The 18,406-nt window shown below is 33.8% G+C and overlaps 1 protein-coding gene across 1 annotated transcript in view; it reads left to right on the top strand.

Annotated features, from left to right (window-relative positions):
* The window catches only part of CCDC73 (coiled-coil domain containing 73), a 141,399-nt gene that overhangs the window by 121,948 nt on the left and 1,045 nt on the right, over positions 1–18,406 (top strand). The window contains exons 14-16 of the mRNA XM_081279380.1: positions 9,099–9,282; positions 10,407–11,912; positions 14,402–14,535. Coding sequence (XP_081135506.1) covers positions 9,099–9,282; positions 10,407–11,912; positions 14,402–14,535 — 1,824 coding nt within the window. The remainder of the gene's footprint in view (positions 1–9,098; positions 9,283–10,406; positions 11,913–14,401; positions 14,536–18,406) is intronic.

Raw genomic sequence — 18,406 nt, 5'->3', positions numbered from 1 at the left:
ATAAGCCCATCCCAAAAGTCCTTCCTGCCCGTTTGGCCCACCTGTGTCCTAACCCTTCCCACCTACATTCCATCACCAAAACTACAAAAAGGGGAAACAGCCGCACTTCCACGGATTCCACCTCTTGGGTCCCCTTCTTCCTCCGGGAGAAGTCTTTTCTGCTGTCCTTTAATAAACTTGTAATTTCTACTCTGACCTTGCCTCGGCGTGCTTCTTTGGTGTTATTCTTCAACATCGGGGAAGCAAGGACTCGTCACCGGTCAACAGCGGTATCACTAGGCGAGCACTCTACCTCTGAGCCACAACCCCAGCCCTTCTATATCTTTTAATATGATCATTTTAAAAAAAAAAAATTCTGTTATCTATTAGTTACCTTAATTGTTTTCCAAATGTTAAAATAACCTTGCATCTTGGATAAAGACCAATCAGTCATAATATATTATCCTTTTTATATATGACGGGATTTGAATTGTTAATGCTTTGTTGAAGATTTAGCATTGACAAACAATACTAGCCTGTAAGTTTTATTTTGTTTTCCTTACTATTTGGTTTTTGTGTCAAGAGTAATACTGGCCACTTCATAAACTGAGTTGGAAAATGTCCATTCTTCCTATATTTCCTCGAAAAGTTTGTGTAGAATTGGTATCATTTCTTTATTAATTGTTAGAATTCACCAATGAATTGGGGCTGGAATTATGGCTCAGTGGTAGAGCGCTCCCCTAGGATGGGTGGGACTCGGGTTCGATTCTCAGCACCACATAAAAATAAAGGCATTGTGTTGTGTCCATCTACAAAAAAAAAAAAAAAAAAAAAAAAAAGATTCATTCTCTCTCTCTCAATGAAGCTATCTGGGCTTTTTCTTTGTGGGAATATTTTAGATGAATTAAGTATTTAAATTATTTATAGGGCTATTCAGATTATCAATTACTTATTATGTTGGTATGCAGAAAAGAGTTACCATAGCAGGCCTGAGAATGCTATTCTTAGAAAAGTTGGCCTTTGTCTGATGCTTGGAAACTTTGAGAGCATTCTCACCATTTCCTAACAAGAGTGGCTGACAGTGCCTTCACTGTTAGTATAAAAAGCTGGCCTTTTCTGGACATTTCTTTTTTTCTGGAGTCTGGAGTTTGGCATGAGCTAGGTAGAGAGTGCCCTGTAAGACCAGCCCTTCCAGAACACCTTGAGCACTAAGTCTCTAATGAGCTTCCCTGGTAGACAGCGATTCACATATGTTGTCACAATTCAGTGCTGTAGGAATTAGGCATGTCTTTTATAGCTTTACTAGGAGATGACTCTTGAAAGCTTATACCTGGTTTTCTCTAGACTTTATTACTTCATGTGACTTTTCCTTTGCCTATTTTGTTTTTTATCCTTTTGTTGTAATAATTTTAGCCATGAGATATTATGTATTGAATATGTATACAATATAGTGAATATAATATATAATGAATACAATATATTGAATAATATGTTGAAAAAATATATGTTTTCAATATTATATATTGAACCTTGTGAGTCTTCCTAGTAAATCACTAATACTGGAAGTGATCTTGGGGACCCCCAACATAGTTTGGATAATTTTTGTCTTTCAATAAGTTTGTCCTTTCCATAAGTTGCCAAATCTATTGACTAAGAGTTACTCATAATATTCCCTATCATTATATTCTTTTGTAGATCTGCATTAATGTCTCTCATTCTTGATATTAGTAATTTGAGTCTTCTCATTTTTATTGATCAGTTTAGTTAGAGGTTTTACAGTTTTTTTCATCTTTTTGAAAAGCAAGGCTTTGGTTTCATTGATTTTCCTCTCATTTTTGTTTACCTGCTATTTTATTGAATTTTGCTATTAACTTTCTTATTTCTTTAATTCTACTTACTTTGAGTTTAATTTGCTTTCTTTTTCTAGCTGCTTATTGTTAGACTTAAAGTGATTCTTTGCCTTTCTTTTTTCTTACTGAATTGCTTAGTTTCTCACCATTGCTGAGGTTGGCTTTTTTTTAATCTTACTTTTTTTTTTGGTGGGGTTCTTTTTCTTGTCTTTTTTGGAATTGGGGGTCGAACCCAGGGCTTTGTGAATGCAAGGCAGACGCTTTGCCACTGAGCTACATCCCAGCCCCTATGCCTTTCTTTTTTCTAATACGAACTTTCAAAGCTATGAAATATCCTCTAAGCACTGCTTTAGCTGTATCCTACAAATTTCAATATATATTTTCATTTTCATTCAGTTCAAAATATTTAAAAATTTTCTTGTGAAGTATTCTTTAACCCATGAATATAGGTATGACCTTTATGAAGTATGTTGTGGAATTTATAAGTACTTGAAGATTTTCCAAATATTTTTCTGATAATGATTTCAAATTTAATTTGACTGGTCAGAGAACAATCTATATAAGATTTTTATCATTTTAAATATGATTTTTTAAGCTAAGGATATTGTCCATCTTGGTGAATATTTCATGTACCCCTTGAGGGGAAAAAAACACATATTCTGCCATTGATATATAGAATGTTTTATAACTGTAAATTAGGGTCAAGTTGGTTGATAATTTTGTTCATATTCTATCTTTTTTTTTTTTTAAGGTACTGGGGATTGAACCTAGAGGCACTCTGCCACTCTTCCACTCACTTATATTTCCAGTCCTTTTTATTTTTTGTTTTGAGATGGATTCTTACTAAGTTGCCAAGCTGGCCTCAAACTTGCAATCCTCCTGCCTCAGCCTCCTGATTTACTGGGATTATAGGAGTGTGCCACCATACCTGGCTATCTTGATGTTTTGTACTTGTTCTATCAATTAGTGAGAGAAGAGTTTTGAATTTTGGATTGTAACTATGAGTTTATCTCTTTCCAGTTGTCAGGTTTTTCTTTAAACATTTATTTTTTAATTGTAGGTAGACACAATACCTTTATTTTATTTTTATGTGGTGCTGAGGATTGAACCCAGTGGCTCACACATGCTAGGCAAGCACTCTACCTCTGAGCCACAACCCTAGCCCTCCAGTTGTTAGTTTTTGCTTCATCTGTTTTAAGCCTGATATTAGATATATGATTCTTGATAGTTATGACAGATTTATGATTGTTATGGCTTCCTGATTAATTGACCTTTTTGTCATTCCAAAATATCCATTTCTATCCTACTAGTGTTTCTTGTCCTGAGGTCTATTTTTTTTTATACTAATATAGCCACCACATTTTCTGTGATTAGGGTTTGCATTACATATCTTTTTCATCTTGTTTTTAAAGGAATTATGCACATTTTTTATTGAGTAATAACATGAGGAAGTCCTTTATTTTCTTTGAGAACTATTGTTTGATGATGATGATGATGATGATGATGATGATTCATTAAAGTCCCAGAGGGCACTGAGCTATATCCCTATTCCTTTTTAGTTTTTATTTTGAGGTGGGATCTCACTTAATTGGCTGAGGCTAGCCTTGGATTTGTAAACCTCTTGCCTCAGCCTCCCAATTCACTGGGGTTACAGGCATTTGCCACCACACCCATCTTGTACTTTATTATTGCGGTAAAATGTATATAATATAAAGTTTACTCTTTTAGCACATCTTTAATATGTATTATTGAATGGCCTTAAGTACATTTACAAGTGGGTATGGTTATATACCAACAAAATTATGTTTATATAAACAGAAAGTGAGTTGGATTTGACCCTCTGGGCATAGTTTGTCAACTTCTCCTCTAGAGGTAAATTTATCATAGTATACTTTCAAATAATATTATGCCAAATTTGTAATATTATATCCAATTTTTGTTAAGGTAAGAAGTTTTCAATACCATATTGTCATTTTCTCCTTCCTGTCTTTTGTCTTAGTGTGATCATACATTTTACTCTTCAAATTATTACCAGAACATAATTTTTTTCTTTTTTTTAAAGAGAGAGTGAGAGAGAGAGAGAGAGAATTTTTTAATATTTATTTTTTAGTTTTCAGCGGACACAACATCTTTGTTTGTATGTGGTGCTGAGGATTGAACCTGGGCTGCACGCATGCCAGGCAAGCGCACTACTGCTTGAGCCACATCCCCAGCCCTCTTTTTTTTTTCTTAATTCCCCCCCCCCCCTTTTGGTACTGAGGATTTAACCCAGGAGTGCTTTACCACTAAGTCACATCTACAGCCTTTTTAATTTTATTTTTAATCTTGAGATAGGGTCTCACTAAGTTGCTTAGGACCTTGCTAAGTTGCTGAGGCTGGCTAAGTTGCCAAGGCTGGCTAAGTTGCCATCTTCCTGCCCCAGCCTCCCAAGTTGCTGGGATTCCAGGCATGTGCCACTGTACCAGGCTACTCTACTTGTTATAAACCCTGTCCTAATATTGTTTTTAATTTTGGTTTATTTTTTGGAATTTTACTTTAAACAGTAAAAATTAGCCTGGCACATACCTATAATGCCAGTCACCTGTGAGACTGAGTCAGCAGGAGGATCACAAGTTCAAGCCTAGCAGTGGCAATTTAGTAAGACCTTGTCTCAATAAATACAAAATCTAAAGAAATAGGGATGTGGCTCAGAGGTAGAGTGCTGCTGGATTCAATCCTCAGTACCACACATATACTAAAAAAAAAAAAAAAAGAAGAAGGAAAAATAAAATACTATGTAGTTTTTTATATGCACTCCCACACTTGTTATTTCTGTCATTCTTTGTTCCCATGTGTGGACCCAGTTTTCTACCAGGTAATATTTCATTCAACCTGAAGAACTTTAATGTTTCTTCTTGTACATATCTGCTGTTAAGGAATTCAAATTTTGTTTCTCTGAAAAAAGTGCCTATTTTTCTTTGATTGTAAATGATATATATTTTCATGGAATATAAAATTCTAGGTAGACAGGTTTTTTTCTCTTGTTAATTAATAATAGAAGATTCAAATTTGTTTATTTGCTTGTATTGCTTCTGGAAGGAAGACTGGGACAAATCTTGTATTTATACCCTCTCTTTATAAATGTCTTTTACTTCTGGGTGCCTTTAAGATTACTCCTTCATGACCATTTTTAAACAATTTAATTTTGATATACCTTGGCATGATCTTTGTATATGTCTTATTTGAGACTTACTGAATTTCTTGTATCTGTAAATTCAAGGTATAGTTTTCGTCAAGTTTGGAAGATTCGGGGTCATTGTTTCTCAGTTATTTCTTTCTGTTCCCCTCTTCTTTTGTGGAACTTCAGGTACACATGTTAGACTGCTTGAGGTTGTCCCACAGATTACTGAAGCTCTACTGCAAAATTTTTTCAGTCTTTTTTCTTTCTCTACACTAGTCTGTATTGTTCATTATTGGGTCTTGAAGTCCACTTATCTTTCTAAAATGCCTAAGCTGCTACTAAGTCTAATAACTTTTTATTTCAGATACTATACATATCATCTCCAGAATTTCCATTTGATTCTTTTTTTGGGTATCTTTAATTTTTCAACAGACTGTGCAGTTTTCTACAGCTCTTTTTCTTCATAGTTCCCTCACCTTGAGTACTTTGCCTCACAAATTGAGGCCACCTCAGCTTCTCTTAACTCTGATCTCTGGGATCTCTCTTCTCAAATAAGCAAGACTGTCTTGATTTATACCTACCCTCTCCCTCCCCGGGGCTGTAATGTAAAAAATATCCCTAGGAAGTAAACTTGAAGAATGATAGGGTTCATCTTTGTTAAAATTTGGATCTGGAATGTCCTCCAAAGGCTTATGTGTTGAAGGCTTGATACCCACCTGGTGGTGCTGTTGAGAAGTGTGGAGACTTTAGAAAGTGGGCAGAATGGGAGGAGATGGGCTACTAGGGTTCATCCTTGAAGTCTGTGTCTTGTCCCCTGCCTCTCTCTTTCCTTCTTATCCTCATCCCTTTTCCCATCGCTCCTTACCAGCTGCCATGAGGTGAGTAATTCTGTTCTGCTGTGTGTTCCCCATCATGATAGTCTGCCCTACCACAGGCCTCTAGTGATGGGGCCACACAATCATGGACTGCAACCTCTGAGACCAGGAGCCAAAATAAATCTTTCATCCTTTAAGTTAATTTACTCAGGTGTTTTGTCAGTGATGGAAAGCTAACTAACAAAATCTTTAAAGACAGGCAGAAAGCAGACTAAAGAGAGCTGAATAGTCCATTTGTAGAAGTTTGTTCTTACCTCTAACCTTTTTGAGGTTTTAAGCAGAGGAGTAAAGTGATCAGATTTACTGTTTTGAAAGATGATTTTAATGATGATATATATGGAGAGACTAGAATGAGATGAGACTAAAGATGTGGCAGGTTGGAGAACACTGCAATAGTGCAGGCAGATTTGTTTTGGCAGCATTGAGGACTGAACCCAGAACCCTGCATGTGCTAGGCAAGCACTCTGCCGCTGGGCCAGACCCCAACCCTTTTTATTTTTAGTTTGAGACAGGATTTCGCTAAGCTATTAAGGCTGGCCTTGTATTTGCTATCCCCCTATCTTAGCCTCCCAAGTAACTGGGATTACAGGTGCGTGCCACTATTCCTGGCTCCAGAGAGAGATATTATCTTTCTCTGAATCATTATTTTTTAATTTGTTCTAATTAGTTATACATGACAGTAGAAGATAATATTTTAATATTAAGATAATATTTTAATATTCATAAATACAGGTTGAGAGTGGTGAATGGCAAGTAATTCTTTTTTTTAATATTTTTTTAGTTGTAGATGGACACAATATCTTTCTTTCTTTATTTTTATGTGGTGCTGAGGATTGAACCCAGTGCCTCACGCATGTAAGGCAAGTGCTCTACCACTGAGCTACAACCCCAGCCTGGCAAGAAATTCTTATACCATCTGATTGTTTATAGAAATGAATACAAACTTGCATTCATAAATAAATCTTTCAGCATCCATTTACTTTCAAATTGAAAATAGCTCTTTTATCAGATCTTAAGTAATGTTTTCATTTTAAGAAATGTAGACAATGTAGAAACTTTAGAATATGAAAATGAGTGCTCCCTTCGGCAGCACATATACTAAAATTGGAATGTTACAGAGAAGATTTGCATGGCCTTGCACAAGGATGGCATGCAAATTCATGAAGCATTCCATGTATTTGTAGGAATGATAGTAGAATGAATCAGACATTATTACCCTTTGTGCATACGATTACATGACTTGTGTAACTCTATATCATGTTCAACCAGACAAATGAGAAGTTATACTCCACTTATGTCTGATGTGTCAAAATGCTTCTACTGTCATGTGTAACTAATTAGAACAAACTAAAAAATAAAATATGAAAATGAAGGTCATTTATAATATCACCTCCAGAAATAATTGCCAAAGTTTTGATAGATGAACCTTCTAAGAATTTTTCTATACATGTGTTCATATAGAAATAAACACAAATATTCATATAAGATACTTTAAAAAATAAGATAATATTTTTGTGCTATTTTGTAGTTCTTTTTATTTATCAGTTTCTTTTGTTGTGGTAAAATATATAATACAAAGTGTGCCATTTTAAAGTGCTTACACTTAAACTTAAAATTCAGTGGCATTAATTACATTTGCAATGTTATGCAACCATCATTGCTGTCTTACTTCCGAAACATTTTCATCACTTCAAACAGAAATTTTGTAACCATTAAACAGTAAATCCCCATGCTCCCCTCACCCCATTTTTGGTACTCTCTCATCTACTTTCTGACTCTAATTTGCCTATTCTGTATATTTTATGTAAGTAGAATCATATAGTGTTTATATAGTATTTATCTTCTTGTTCTAGCTCATTTCAATCAGCATAATGTTTTCAAGCTTCATCCTTTGGTAGCCTGTATTAGAACTTCACTCCTTTTAATGGTAGAATAGTACTCCACTGTATGGGTATACCAAATTTTGTTTATTCATAACCACTACAAGTTTCCTTCTAGGATCTCAAAACTAATATATATGAAAACCAGGATGTGCACACTATTTCTGGTAACTACCATATTATTTTTCTCAATTTCCTTTGTAAGAGTCTCTTCTTCTGTCTTTCCCTTGGAAGACTTCATCAGCAATATTTAAAAAAAATTTTTTTGGTTGTAGTTGGACACAATACCTTTATTTTATTTATTTTAAAAAAATTTATTTTTATGTGGTGCTAAGGATCGAACCCTGTGCCTCACATGTGCTAGGCAAGCGCTCTACCTCTGAGCTACAACCCCAGCCCCTTCATCAGCATTTTATCCTTTGTCCTTTTTATTCCCCCCTCAAAATACCCCCATCTTCAATTGCTGTGCACCTGCTGTTAATTTTCAGATCTACAGTTGCAGGTTATTTTTATCTCTTAAGTTCACATTCATAATCTAATATTTATTTCACATCACCACTGTAATTGTATTACAAACTCTTCAAATTAAACAGGTTCAAACTGAATTTGTATTTTCATCAAATCTGCTACTCCTGCTTTTTAGTAGCTCAGTGACTGACATCCCAATCACTTAGTTACACAATGTAAACTTTTTGAGTAATTTAACTTCTCTCTCAATCCTCACATTTAAATGTTGACCAAATCTTATTGCTGTTAGTTTATAATGATTTAAGAGACTATTTATCACTCTTCCTCTATACTGGTGTCACCTAGACTACTATGGCACTCTCCGATACATCTCTCTGCCTCAGGTACTGTCTCCCTTTTATTGTTTCTCAGATTTCTAGGTGCAACCTATCAGTGATTCATGAAAATTTGACTAGTAGTTTGTGCTAAAAATAAAGTAGCATAGAAAACATCAGTGTATCATAGGAAATATTTTGGTATACACACTGAGTTATAAACATTCTCGTGGCTGGTTTTAGTTAATGAAGTTTGGGGATATTAATCCATTCTTACATTGCAGCCAGAGTGGTCTTTCTGATCAGATCATGTTATTCACTCCTTGCTTAAAAGTCCTTCAGTGACTTCTCCGTGTCTTCCTGGTAAGGTTGGAACTCCTTAGCACGCAACATGTTTAAGGGTTTTTTGTTTAAATACTATAAAGTAAGTTTGTCTGGTTTTCAAATAGAAATTGATGAATAGTTGAGTTGAAATACAGATTCCTCTTCTCTCAACAAAGTTTGCCCAATTGTTTTATACTTTTTAACAATTTTTTTTTTACATTGAAGGACTCTCTTTCATTTTATAATAGAATGTTCCAGAAATAAATAATGAAAACAGTGAAAGAACTAAAAAATCAGAAAATGCCATCATACAGAAATACAATTCTGGGCAAGAAATAATGGAAGAAAATACTAAGAGTTTTTATTCAGATGTTGAAGATAGAGAAGAGGAGGAAAAGAAAGACCTACCTATAGAAGAAATCATCACAGAAGGTAACCATAAAATTAAGGTTAATTCTAACTTGTGTATTGAGATTTCCCCCCCCCCCACACACACACACAAAGGAACTGCTAAAGCACCATGCAGGGCCCTCTATGGAATCTGAGGGAATATTGATTATAGTCTTTGCTTTGAGGACCACATAGGATAGTCTTTTCATTTGCATATATCAAGAAAACAAGCAACCTTCAAACAGTCAATATTTATCAATAGTTTTGGGAAAAGGTACTATTTCTGCCTCTCCTCATTTCTTATTCCTTGACCTATTTTTGCATTCTTATTTTGCCTTCATTTCTTTGAGAATGTTCTCTGGGTCACCAATAGCTTTCTGATGAATGACTAGTGTACTTTTCTTAATTCAAATGACCCTCTTTATTGAAATTATTTACTAATGCTTCCATTTTGAAAATAGTTGTTTAAAGATGGTACTGATTGAAGGTGAACAACCACTTGGTGGAGATGTTGTAGAAAGAATGGACTAAAAAGGCCCTTCAAGACCTTAAATTTAATTCTAGATTATTTTATCTATACTTAAGATTTGTTATCTATGGTTAGAACACAGAGGAATAAAATTAATGTCTTGGTCAAGTAGATATCCTATTCATTTGCTCAGAACTCTTCCAGAATTTAAAAATATTTATAGGGTAGTGAATAAAAAAAGTGACAGTTGTTAGATTCAAAGAAGGCAGTTTCTTCTGCACAATTGCTGGACTGGACTAGGTATAATAGAAATTAGAGTGGAACCTATCAGAATAGATTAATTTTTATCAGCTCTCTGTTTATAAGACTGTGTTGTGTCCAAACAACAATAGACAAGAGATAAATAAAAAAAAAAAAAACATGTTGTAGCACCCCAGCTTACTTCCCCTTTCTTTAAAAAAATACTTTTGCTGTTATATAATAAAAATTCAATAGGGAAAAGTTGAATAGGTAGCATCTAAATATATGCTTGTTATACTAAAGAGAACTCAATATTTATGTAAAATTGACATTGTTATGTTTGTGTAATTATTGGTCAATAAAATAAGGATAAATGTTTTTACAAATACTGGTGATACATGTTTTATAAAAGCATTAGTATATAAAATAAAATTTAACTGTGTCTTCATCATGACAGGTTTACAGCTTTTTGAAAAAAGTGTCAAGAATGAAATTGATACTACTGTCTCTCAGGATGAAAATCAAAGTGAAATCTCCCTAAGCAAAGCCCTCTACCTAGATAAAGATATAATTAGTCAAAAACAAACTGTGAATGTTACTCACTGTAGAAAATCAGTTACTGCAGAAATAAAATACAAGGCAGTCGTGGAAAAAGACAATGAATGTACAGAATTTAAAGCACAAAATAATCCACTTTTAGTGGTGGATCTATCAACAGAAACCAAAAAAATACCCTTAGAAAGAATGGAAGGATTAGATCTTCATCACACAGATATACATCTGGAAATTGAAAATAACAGAGCCTCGTTTAACAATGTTGTAAATGAGACAGCTTGCAATAGGAATAATAAAGAAGTTTCTGAACATAAACCATTTGAACAACAATTCAGATTGCACCTGGAGACTCAAGAAAATGCTACAGGGAAGGAAATTATTAATAGCGCCCAAACCAAAACAGATTTAGATTCATCTCCAGATATAAAAATGATTCCTGGTCAGTGTGAGAAGTATGGTTCACAGGATTCAAGTCATATTATATTAGATGATAAACAGTATAAAATAAAACAAATACAACTATTCAATAAAAAAAGTGAATACAGCATATTACCTTTTAAACAAACTTCGAATATTCAGCAAATATGTCAAGATACTTCAGAGAAAACTGAACTTATTCCTCCCTGTGATGTAGTAATTAACCATCTCATTTCATTTGCTGCCTTCGGTGATAATGTGAAAGCACTTAAGAATACAGATAACAGTATTAATATTACACCTACATTGGAGAAATTCAGCTCAATCCCCGGAGAAAGAGCTGTGTGGAAAAATATGAATGATATGCAAAATCATCAATTTAAGAACTGTTTGGGATATTTAGAAGACAATATCACCATTTCCCATCTTCAGGTTAATGATGAGAATAGTCATACTTCACAAGCCAGAGATTTCAAAACTGATGTTCATATGAAAACTTCCAAAGAAATACAGTTTTCCAATGAGAGTCAGATTGATGAGAATCAGATAACTGAAGTCACAAAAAATGACCTCTTCCTTTTTGTAAATGTGAACAAAACACAGCATATGTTGTTAAATAACACAGAGAAAACAGAGTCATTAAATGGCATAGTTTCAGGAAAAATGTACAGTGAAGGTCAGCTGGAAGAATCAGATTCATTTCACATAAAGCCATCTGGTGATTTAGTAAACAGAAGTGGAAGGTCAACCTTTGATCTTTTCACTACAGATAAAAAAACTGAGAAAACTCCAGTGTACATGAATTTTTTAGACCCTGATCCTTGGTCAAAAGTAAATCAAACTGAGAGTCAAACAGTGAACACTTCAACTTCTAGCATTCCTTTGTTGCTGAAAGAGAAACCAGTAGCTCCAACAGAAAATAAAAAGAGAGTTTCAAAGACCATTTGTGAAAAAGCTGGTATGGATGATGACAGAAAGGATATTGGACCAGGTAAGAAAATAAGGTTATATTTTAATTCCCCAAATTTGTTTTACTAATTATTATTCTTGATAAAGTCTCTAAAAAGATTGTGTTCAGTGAAAATGTTTATACTAAATGATTTTGCCCCTAAGCTAATATACTACAAACACATAGATATGTAAAAGCAGGAAAGATTTTATTTAAATGTAAGTGAGCTTCTTTTAACCTAATTCTGGGCCAGTATTATTAATGTACAATCACATTTGGAAATTTTTTTAAAGTTTTTTTTCCCTACCATTATCAAGAAAAGCAAAAACAACCAACAGTTCTGAGTCATTAATTTTAAATTAGGAATAACTACCTAATCTGATTCCTTTTTTTACTTTTTCGAGCAAATGAATTTAGTGATGAGGGTTCTGACAATGTGCATGTTTACTCCTTTTCTCTCTATACTCTCAGCATCCTTAAAGATTTCCTTCCCAAGAAAAGGGATCTCATGAGAATAGAAGAGACCAGTAGTGTAGAGGAAGGGAATCAGTGGGAAGGAGGGCAAGCAGAGGTACTGGGGAATTAAATTGACCAAATTGAAGTTATATGCATGTATGAATGTCATAATGAATCCTGTTATTATTCATAATTATTATGCACCAATAAAAAATTTTAAAAACTTCTTTCCCTCAAAACCACATTATAATTTCTATGTGTTTCATCTCCTAGTTTTCTCCTTTCCTTCAGTTTTTCGAATATCTGTTCCTTTAGCACCACCACAAATTCATTTTGTTCTTCTCATTTTATAAGCAAGTGAAGCATCACAGTTTATATTATTGATATCAGTCACTCTTTAAACACTTATGTACCTGTTATGTTCAAATTTAAACACCTTTCAGAGCAGAGGGGCTGTTTTATTCCTAAAAATAAGCACATGAAGTGACATGGTGTCCAAGTTTTGCTTTAAAATACTCTAGGAAAAAAGTAGGAGGGAGCTGTTAGATGAACTTACATTACTTAATATTGATGTTGAAGTTGGTTGTAGGTACATTGAGGTTCACATAATCAATGTGTTTTTCATAGTTTTAATATTTAAAAACATGCTAAGAATAGGTAGTATATAAACACTTATGTACCTGTTATGTTTAAATTTAAATAAATTGAAGATAAAAGCAATAATTAGTAATTATGAGAAAAAATGTTTGCTAATAGCTATCTCATAAAGTTGTCAAGAGTGTTAAAAAAGAAATTCTTAAGTTTTGCTTGTTTGTTTTTGGTACTGGGGTTGAACCCAGTGGCACTTTACTATTGAGCTATATCCCCATCCCTTTTTGTCTTTTTTAAATATTTTTTTATTTGTAGTTGGACACAATACCTTTATTTTATTTATTTTTATGTGGTGCTGAGGATAGAACCCAGGGCCTCGAACATGCTAGGTGAGCACAATACCGCTGAGCCACAACCTCAGTCCCTATCCCCATCCCTTTTTAATTTATATTTTGAGATGGAGTCTTGCTAAATTGCCCCGGCTGGCCTTGAACTTGCAATCCTCCTGCCTTACCCTCTTGATTACAAGCATGCACCAGCACACAAAGAAAACTGTGGGTTTAACAATGTACATTTAGACCCATTAAAGAAACGTGTATTACAAGGAAATCCGGTTTTTTATGGTCTCAGATTAAACAGGTTTCTTTTACAAAGTAAACTGAGAAAAAAATTTAAATAATATTTGGGGGTTAAAACCAAAATAATCATACCTTTACTAGCACCAGTAGGAAGGAATGTAGAGGAAAACAGAAAACACCAAAATACCATATAATCTCATTTCCCAAATTGTCATTTTTTTAAAATATAATAAAAGTTTACTTCATATTCTATTGAGTTAGTCAATTGCTGCTTTAGGGTCTGGTGTAACACTTTCTATTTTTTCAGAGGTTGTTTCCTCTTAAGTTACATTTCAGTGATATTAGATATTAAGGAGAAATGTCTAGCATTCTGTAGAAATTGAACTTGTAAAATACTCATTAAATACTGTTATCTTCTAATTTTTACAGTTGATTTATTTAACCTGTTTATTAAAGCCCACTGATCTCTTTTTTAAATAGCCTTTTTGAGGGCTTGTTACTACAACCAGTTTCTTCAGATTAGTTTATCAATCTGGCACTGAGCTTGTTCAAACTTAAAATGGTCATTTTATAAATGTTTATGTGTGTGTGTGGGCAAAGTAGTAATGGGGGAAGGGAAGCTAGCATTTTAGAAGTTGTTTTATTTTAGAAGATATTTATACCACCTTATTTTTTTATGTGAAATTATAGTGATTAGGTTTTATAAAGGAGCAATAATAAAATCTTGTTTTGTGAAATGAAATGCTTAGTGTAATAGGAAAGTCTAGGAAAACTATAAGATTCATAGTAAAGAGATATTGTTGCTTTTTAAATACAAAAGCACAGGATGAGAGAGAAAGTTCAGTCACTAAAATGAGTGCCTAGAGAATAAAATTCGGTTGTTGCCATTTCCTCTTTGTCAATCAGATACTACCACCATTAACAGAGTTGCTGACACTTTGAATAACTGGAGTATCCATCCAGATCCCAAGGGAGAGCCCAGTGAAGAGAGGAATGCAACTGCAAAGACTTTTTATGATTCCTCTTTTCCCACAGAACATGTAAGTCAATTAAAAATATTGCCGAGCAGACCTTAGTGAGCTAATTCTACAGATATGTGTAGAACTGTATGCATCTGGATGCTTTAAGACCTAACTGATCTCCAAAATAATATCAAGAGGGCAACATGGCACCATTTTTCACAATTAAGGTTGATAGAAAACAGCAGGAAAAAGTCACAGTGTATAAATCAAATAGATACAATCCAGCCTGTTTGGGGAAGGAGAGGATGAGGCATCATACTATGTACTTCTACTTTTTAGTCACTTAAGTTTAGAAAGTGACATTTTAGTGTTTAAATTTTATAATAAAGACGCTTAGAAATAAGCTAAGCAAGTCTAGTTTTTAATAATGCCTTGTTTAGTTTATATTATCTTTGGAAACTGAGAAAAAAATAGAATACAGTGTAAAAGGATAAAATATCCATAATGTGATGATAGTAAGTATGAATGTATATACTGAAGTATTTGTACAGCTCATATGGTTCCCAGGAGTCCATTTGTCATAAAGAAAAGCAACTAACTACAGCTGACAGGTTATTTGGTTAAATTTATTAAGTTCTATATCTTGTGCAGAACTTTAGCAAAAAGTCTGTACTGTTAAGTCTTAAAAGACAAGTACAACTGACAAAGATGATCTAAAATGTTATTTATAAACAACCAACTGCACAATGAGATTTTAAAGTTACTGTATATTTTATATTTGAGAGACAGCTTTCTCTTTAGCATGTACAAAAAAACCATAGCACTAACACATCCTTAATAAGTAACAACTGTTAATAATGTACTTTATTAATTGGAGAACCTCAAATGAGATAGCATAATTCTTCTTTGGCAGAGCTGAAACAAAAATCAGATCTGTCCTTTTTCTTCCTAACTAGTTATATATGACAGCAGAATGCATTTCAACTTTTCACATTTTAGAAACTGGAAAACAGCAGTCTAATTTCAGGTTGGTGTGTACAAGTATGTATTTATAATAGAGATCAGTAAATCTGGCACTGGAAAACCTAGGTTGTGGTCTTGGTCAATTGGATAAGTCAGAGTTAAAGCAAAAAGGAAGCTAGAGAGCAAAGCTAGATACTCTGTTGCTAATTAGATCAAAACCACAATATGGGCTGGGGTTGTGGCTCAGAGGTAAGAGTTGTTCGCCTACCATGTGTGAGGCACCAGGTTCAATCCTCAGCACCTCATAAAAAAATAAAAACAAAGATATTGTGTCCACCTATAACTAAAAAATAAATATTAAAAAAACCCCACATTCTACCTTCAAACATCTTAGGGGATGATGAAAAATTCACAATTTCCTTCAAAGTCCATTTTTATAAGTAACCTAATACGGAAGTTCTTTGTGTCTAATTCCTAGTTTTCTTCCTGCAATTAGTGTTATTTTTAAAAATTTACATTAGTAGAATTTATAACCTTTTGAAAGAAACATTCCCACAACATCCTGTAAGGTAAATACATTTTTCTATTTTACAGATGAGGAAACAGTGATATAAAAGTAAAATTATTTTTCAAGGTCATTGAGACATTATCTGCAGTGAATCTATGCTAGATGTCTTGGCTCTTAATCAAATGTTGAATTACGCTTTTTCAACTTTCATAATAGAAAAATTTCTTCTCAAAAATACTGGTACATGGGGCTGGAGTTGTGGCTCAGTGCTCTAAGCACTTGCCTAACATGTGTGAGGCACTGGGTTCAATTCTCAGCACCACATGTAACATGGGACAAAATCAAAGTAGATCTTCCTAGTAAGTAAAACAGTACAGCAAAGCTACACCCATTCCTTTTCATATGCTGCTTCTGCACTGCAATGACAGGATTAGGCAGTCATGAAGTCTACAAAGCTCAAAATATATATTATCTGATTCTTGGCAGGGAAAAAGTTTGCCAAATCTGTTGTAAATGAACACAAATGAATTTTGTATTTGTAGCCAGAAAAGAAAAATAATTTTTATGTTTTAACATTTTTATACACTCTTCACACCAATTTTGTTAAATTTAGGTGCGAATCCACTTTTCCATATGGGTTTAGAGCAACTTGAAAAGATACGATTTTTGTGTTCTTATTCTTGGATTTAGGTTGGTAGTGTGCTATAATCTTTATCATATCCAGGAATGAGGATGGAGAGAGGATTCAGAGCTATATATTTTATTCATTCAATTCTAAAGGACTAGTACCAAGCTAGGGGAAATGTTAAGGGTAGGAGGTAATAAATTGCTTAAAAAGAAGGGAAAGAGCAAAGAAATGTGCCAACATATGGAACTAAAATTATTGCAGTTGGCGGTAGAAACCTCTTATGCTATATAGGACAGGCTAAGTGCAAAAAACCTTAATCTGTATTTTGTTTCTGTAGAGCCAATCCCTGTTCTTACCCCTCCCACCAAGAGGGTTGCTAAAACAGATCTGTCCTTCCTTTCCATTATCATCAAGATAAAAAGTAATAAAAGAATCAGGATTTGGAGAAATCTCTAATTTGTGCTTGCTAATTTGTGCTCGAGATGCCAAAAGTACCAAGCATTTTGGGCCATTTAATCACACAGCTCAACAATCATTTTACTTCAAGATTAGATTTAGATTTTACCTATCTTTCCTTATCTTGTCTATCATATGGGTCACTTAGAATCCATTTTGATGTGTTGGAAGTATATTAAACACATATTATCAGACCATTATCAGAAATACACTCATCTACGAACATGTTTATTCCATACTACTCATTCTTTTCAGTAATAGCATCTGGGAGGTAAAAGAAACTGATGAGAAAACTGAGGACCTTGACACTTTTCAAAGAACATTAGCAATTAGACAAATACAAAAGTATCAACCCCAAAATCAGAGGCAAGGCTTAGAGGGGACTGGTAGAATTTTTCAGGGAGCCAAACAGAGCACTCTCTTAGGGAATGGTGGTTAAATTCTAACAAACATTTAAGCTCATGTAAAAAATATTTCACAATGAAAATGTTAATGCCACCTTTACCAATAAAACTGAAAAAGGTTTTTTTAAAAAAAATTTTCAGTTGTAGATGGACACAATAACTTTTTTTAAAAAATCTTTTAGTTGTGAATGGACCTTTATTTATTTATGTGGTGCTGGGGATCGAACCCAATGCCTCATGCGTTCTAGGCAAGCACCCTAACCACTGAGCCACAACCCCAGCCCTGGAAAAGATTTTAATGTAAAGCAATACTCAGATTTTTCGTAAGAATTTATGAACAAATGATACTAATTATAGCCTGATCTACAGTTTCAGTGTCCAAAAATGGATTAAATATGGAACAATGGGACAGAAACATCTTCTTAAAAGACTTTAGAACAGGAGGAGGGCTGGGGATGTGGCTCAAGTGGTAATGCGCTCGCCTGGCATGAGCAAGGCGCTGGGTTCGATCCTCAGCACCACATAAAAATAAAATAAAGATGTTGTGTCCACCGAAAAACTGAAAAATAAATATTAAATACTAAAAAATTCTCTCTTTAAAAAAGAAAAAAAGGGAAGATGATAAAATGCTTTTCAACACAGCTATGTGAACTGATAAAAATATGATCCAAGTCTGAATAGAAGATTTTATCTAGTAATGTATGTGAAGACCAAAGATTCTTTTCCATGAAATTACCTCAATCATATTTTTAAGAGGCATAAACTGCAAACAAAGTAAACATTTAATTGAAGAAGTTAAATCATTTCTACAGGGATTATTTTGCAGCCACTTAAGAGTTATTCATGAAAAATTTAAGACCCAGAAAACTGCTCACAGAAGAAAAGCAAAATAGAAAATTCTACAGAACAATCAATATGATAAAACCAGAAAAAAGAACGACATAAACAATACCCAAGTATTGACAGGTTTCTTTGGGCAATGGATTAATG

This window comes from Spermophilus citellus, assembly GCF_964194105.1.
Source record: "Spermophilus citellus genome assembly, chromosome: 2".
In the NCBI taxonomy this organism is placed as follows: Eukaryota; Metazoa; Chordata; class Mammalia; order Rodentia; family Sciuridae; genus Spermophilus; species Spermophilus citellus.
This window is presented reverse-complemented; position numbering and strand designations above follow the sequence as displayed.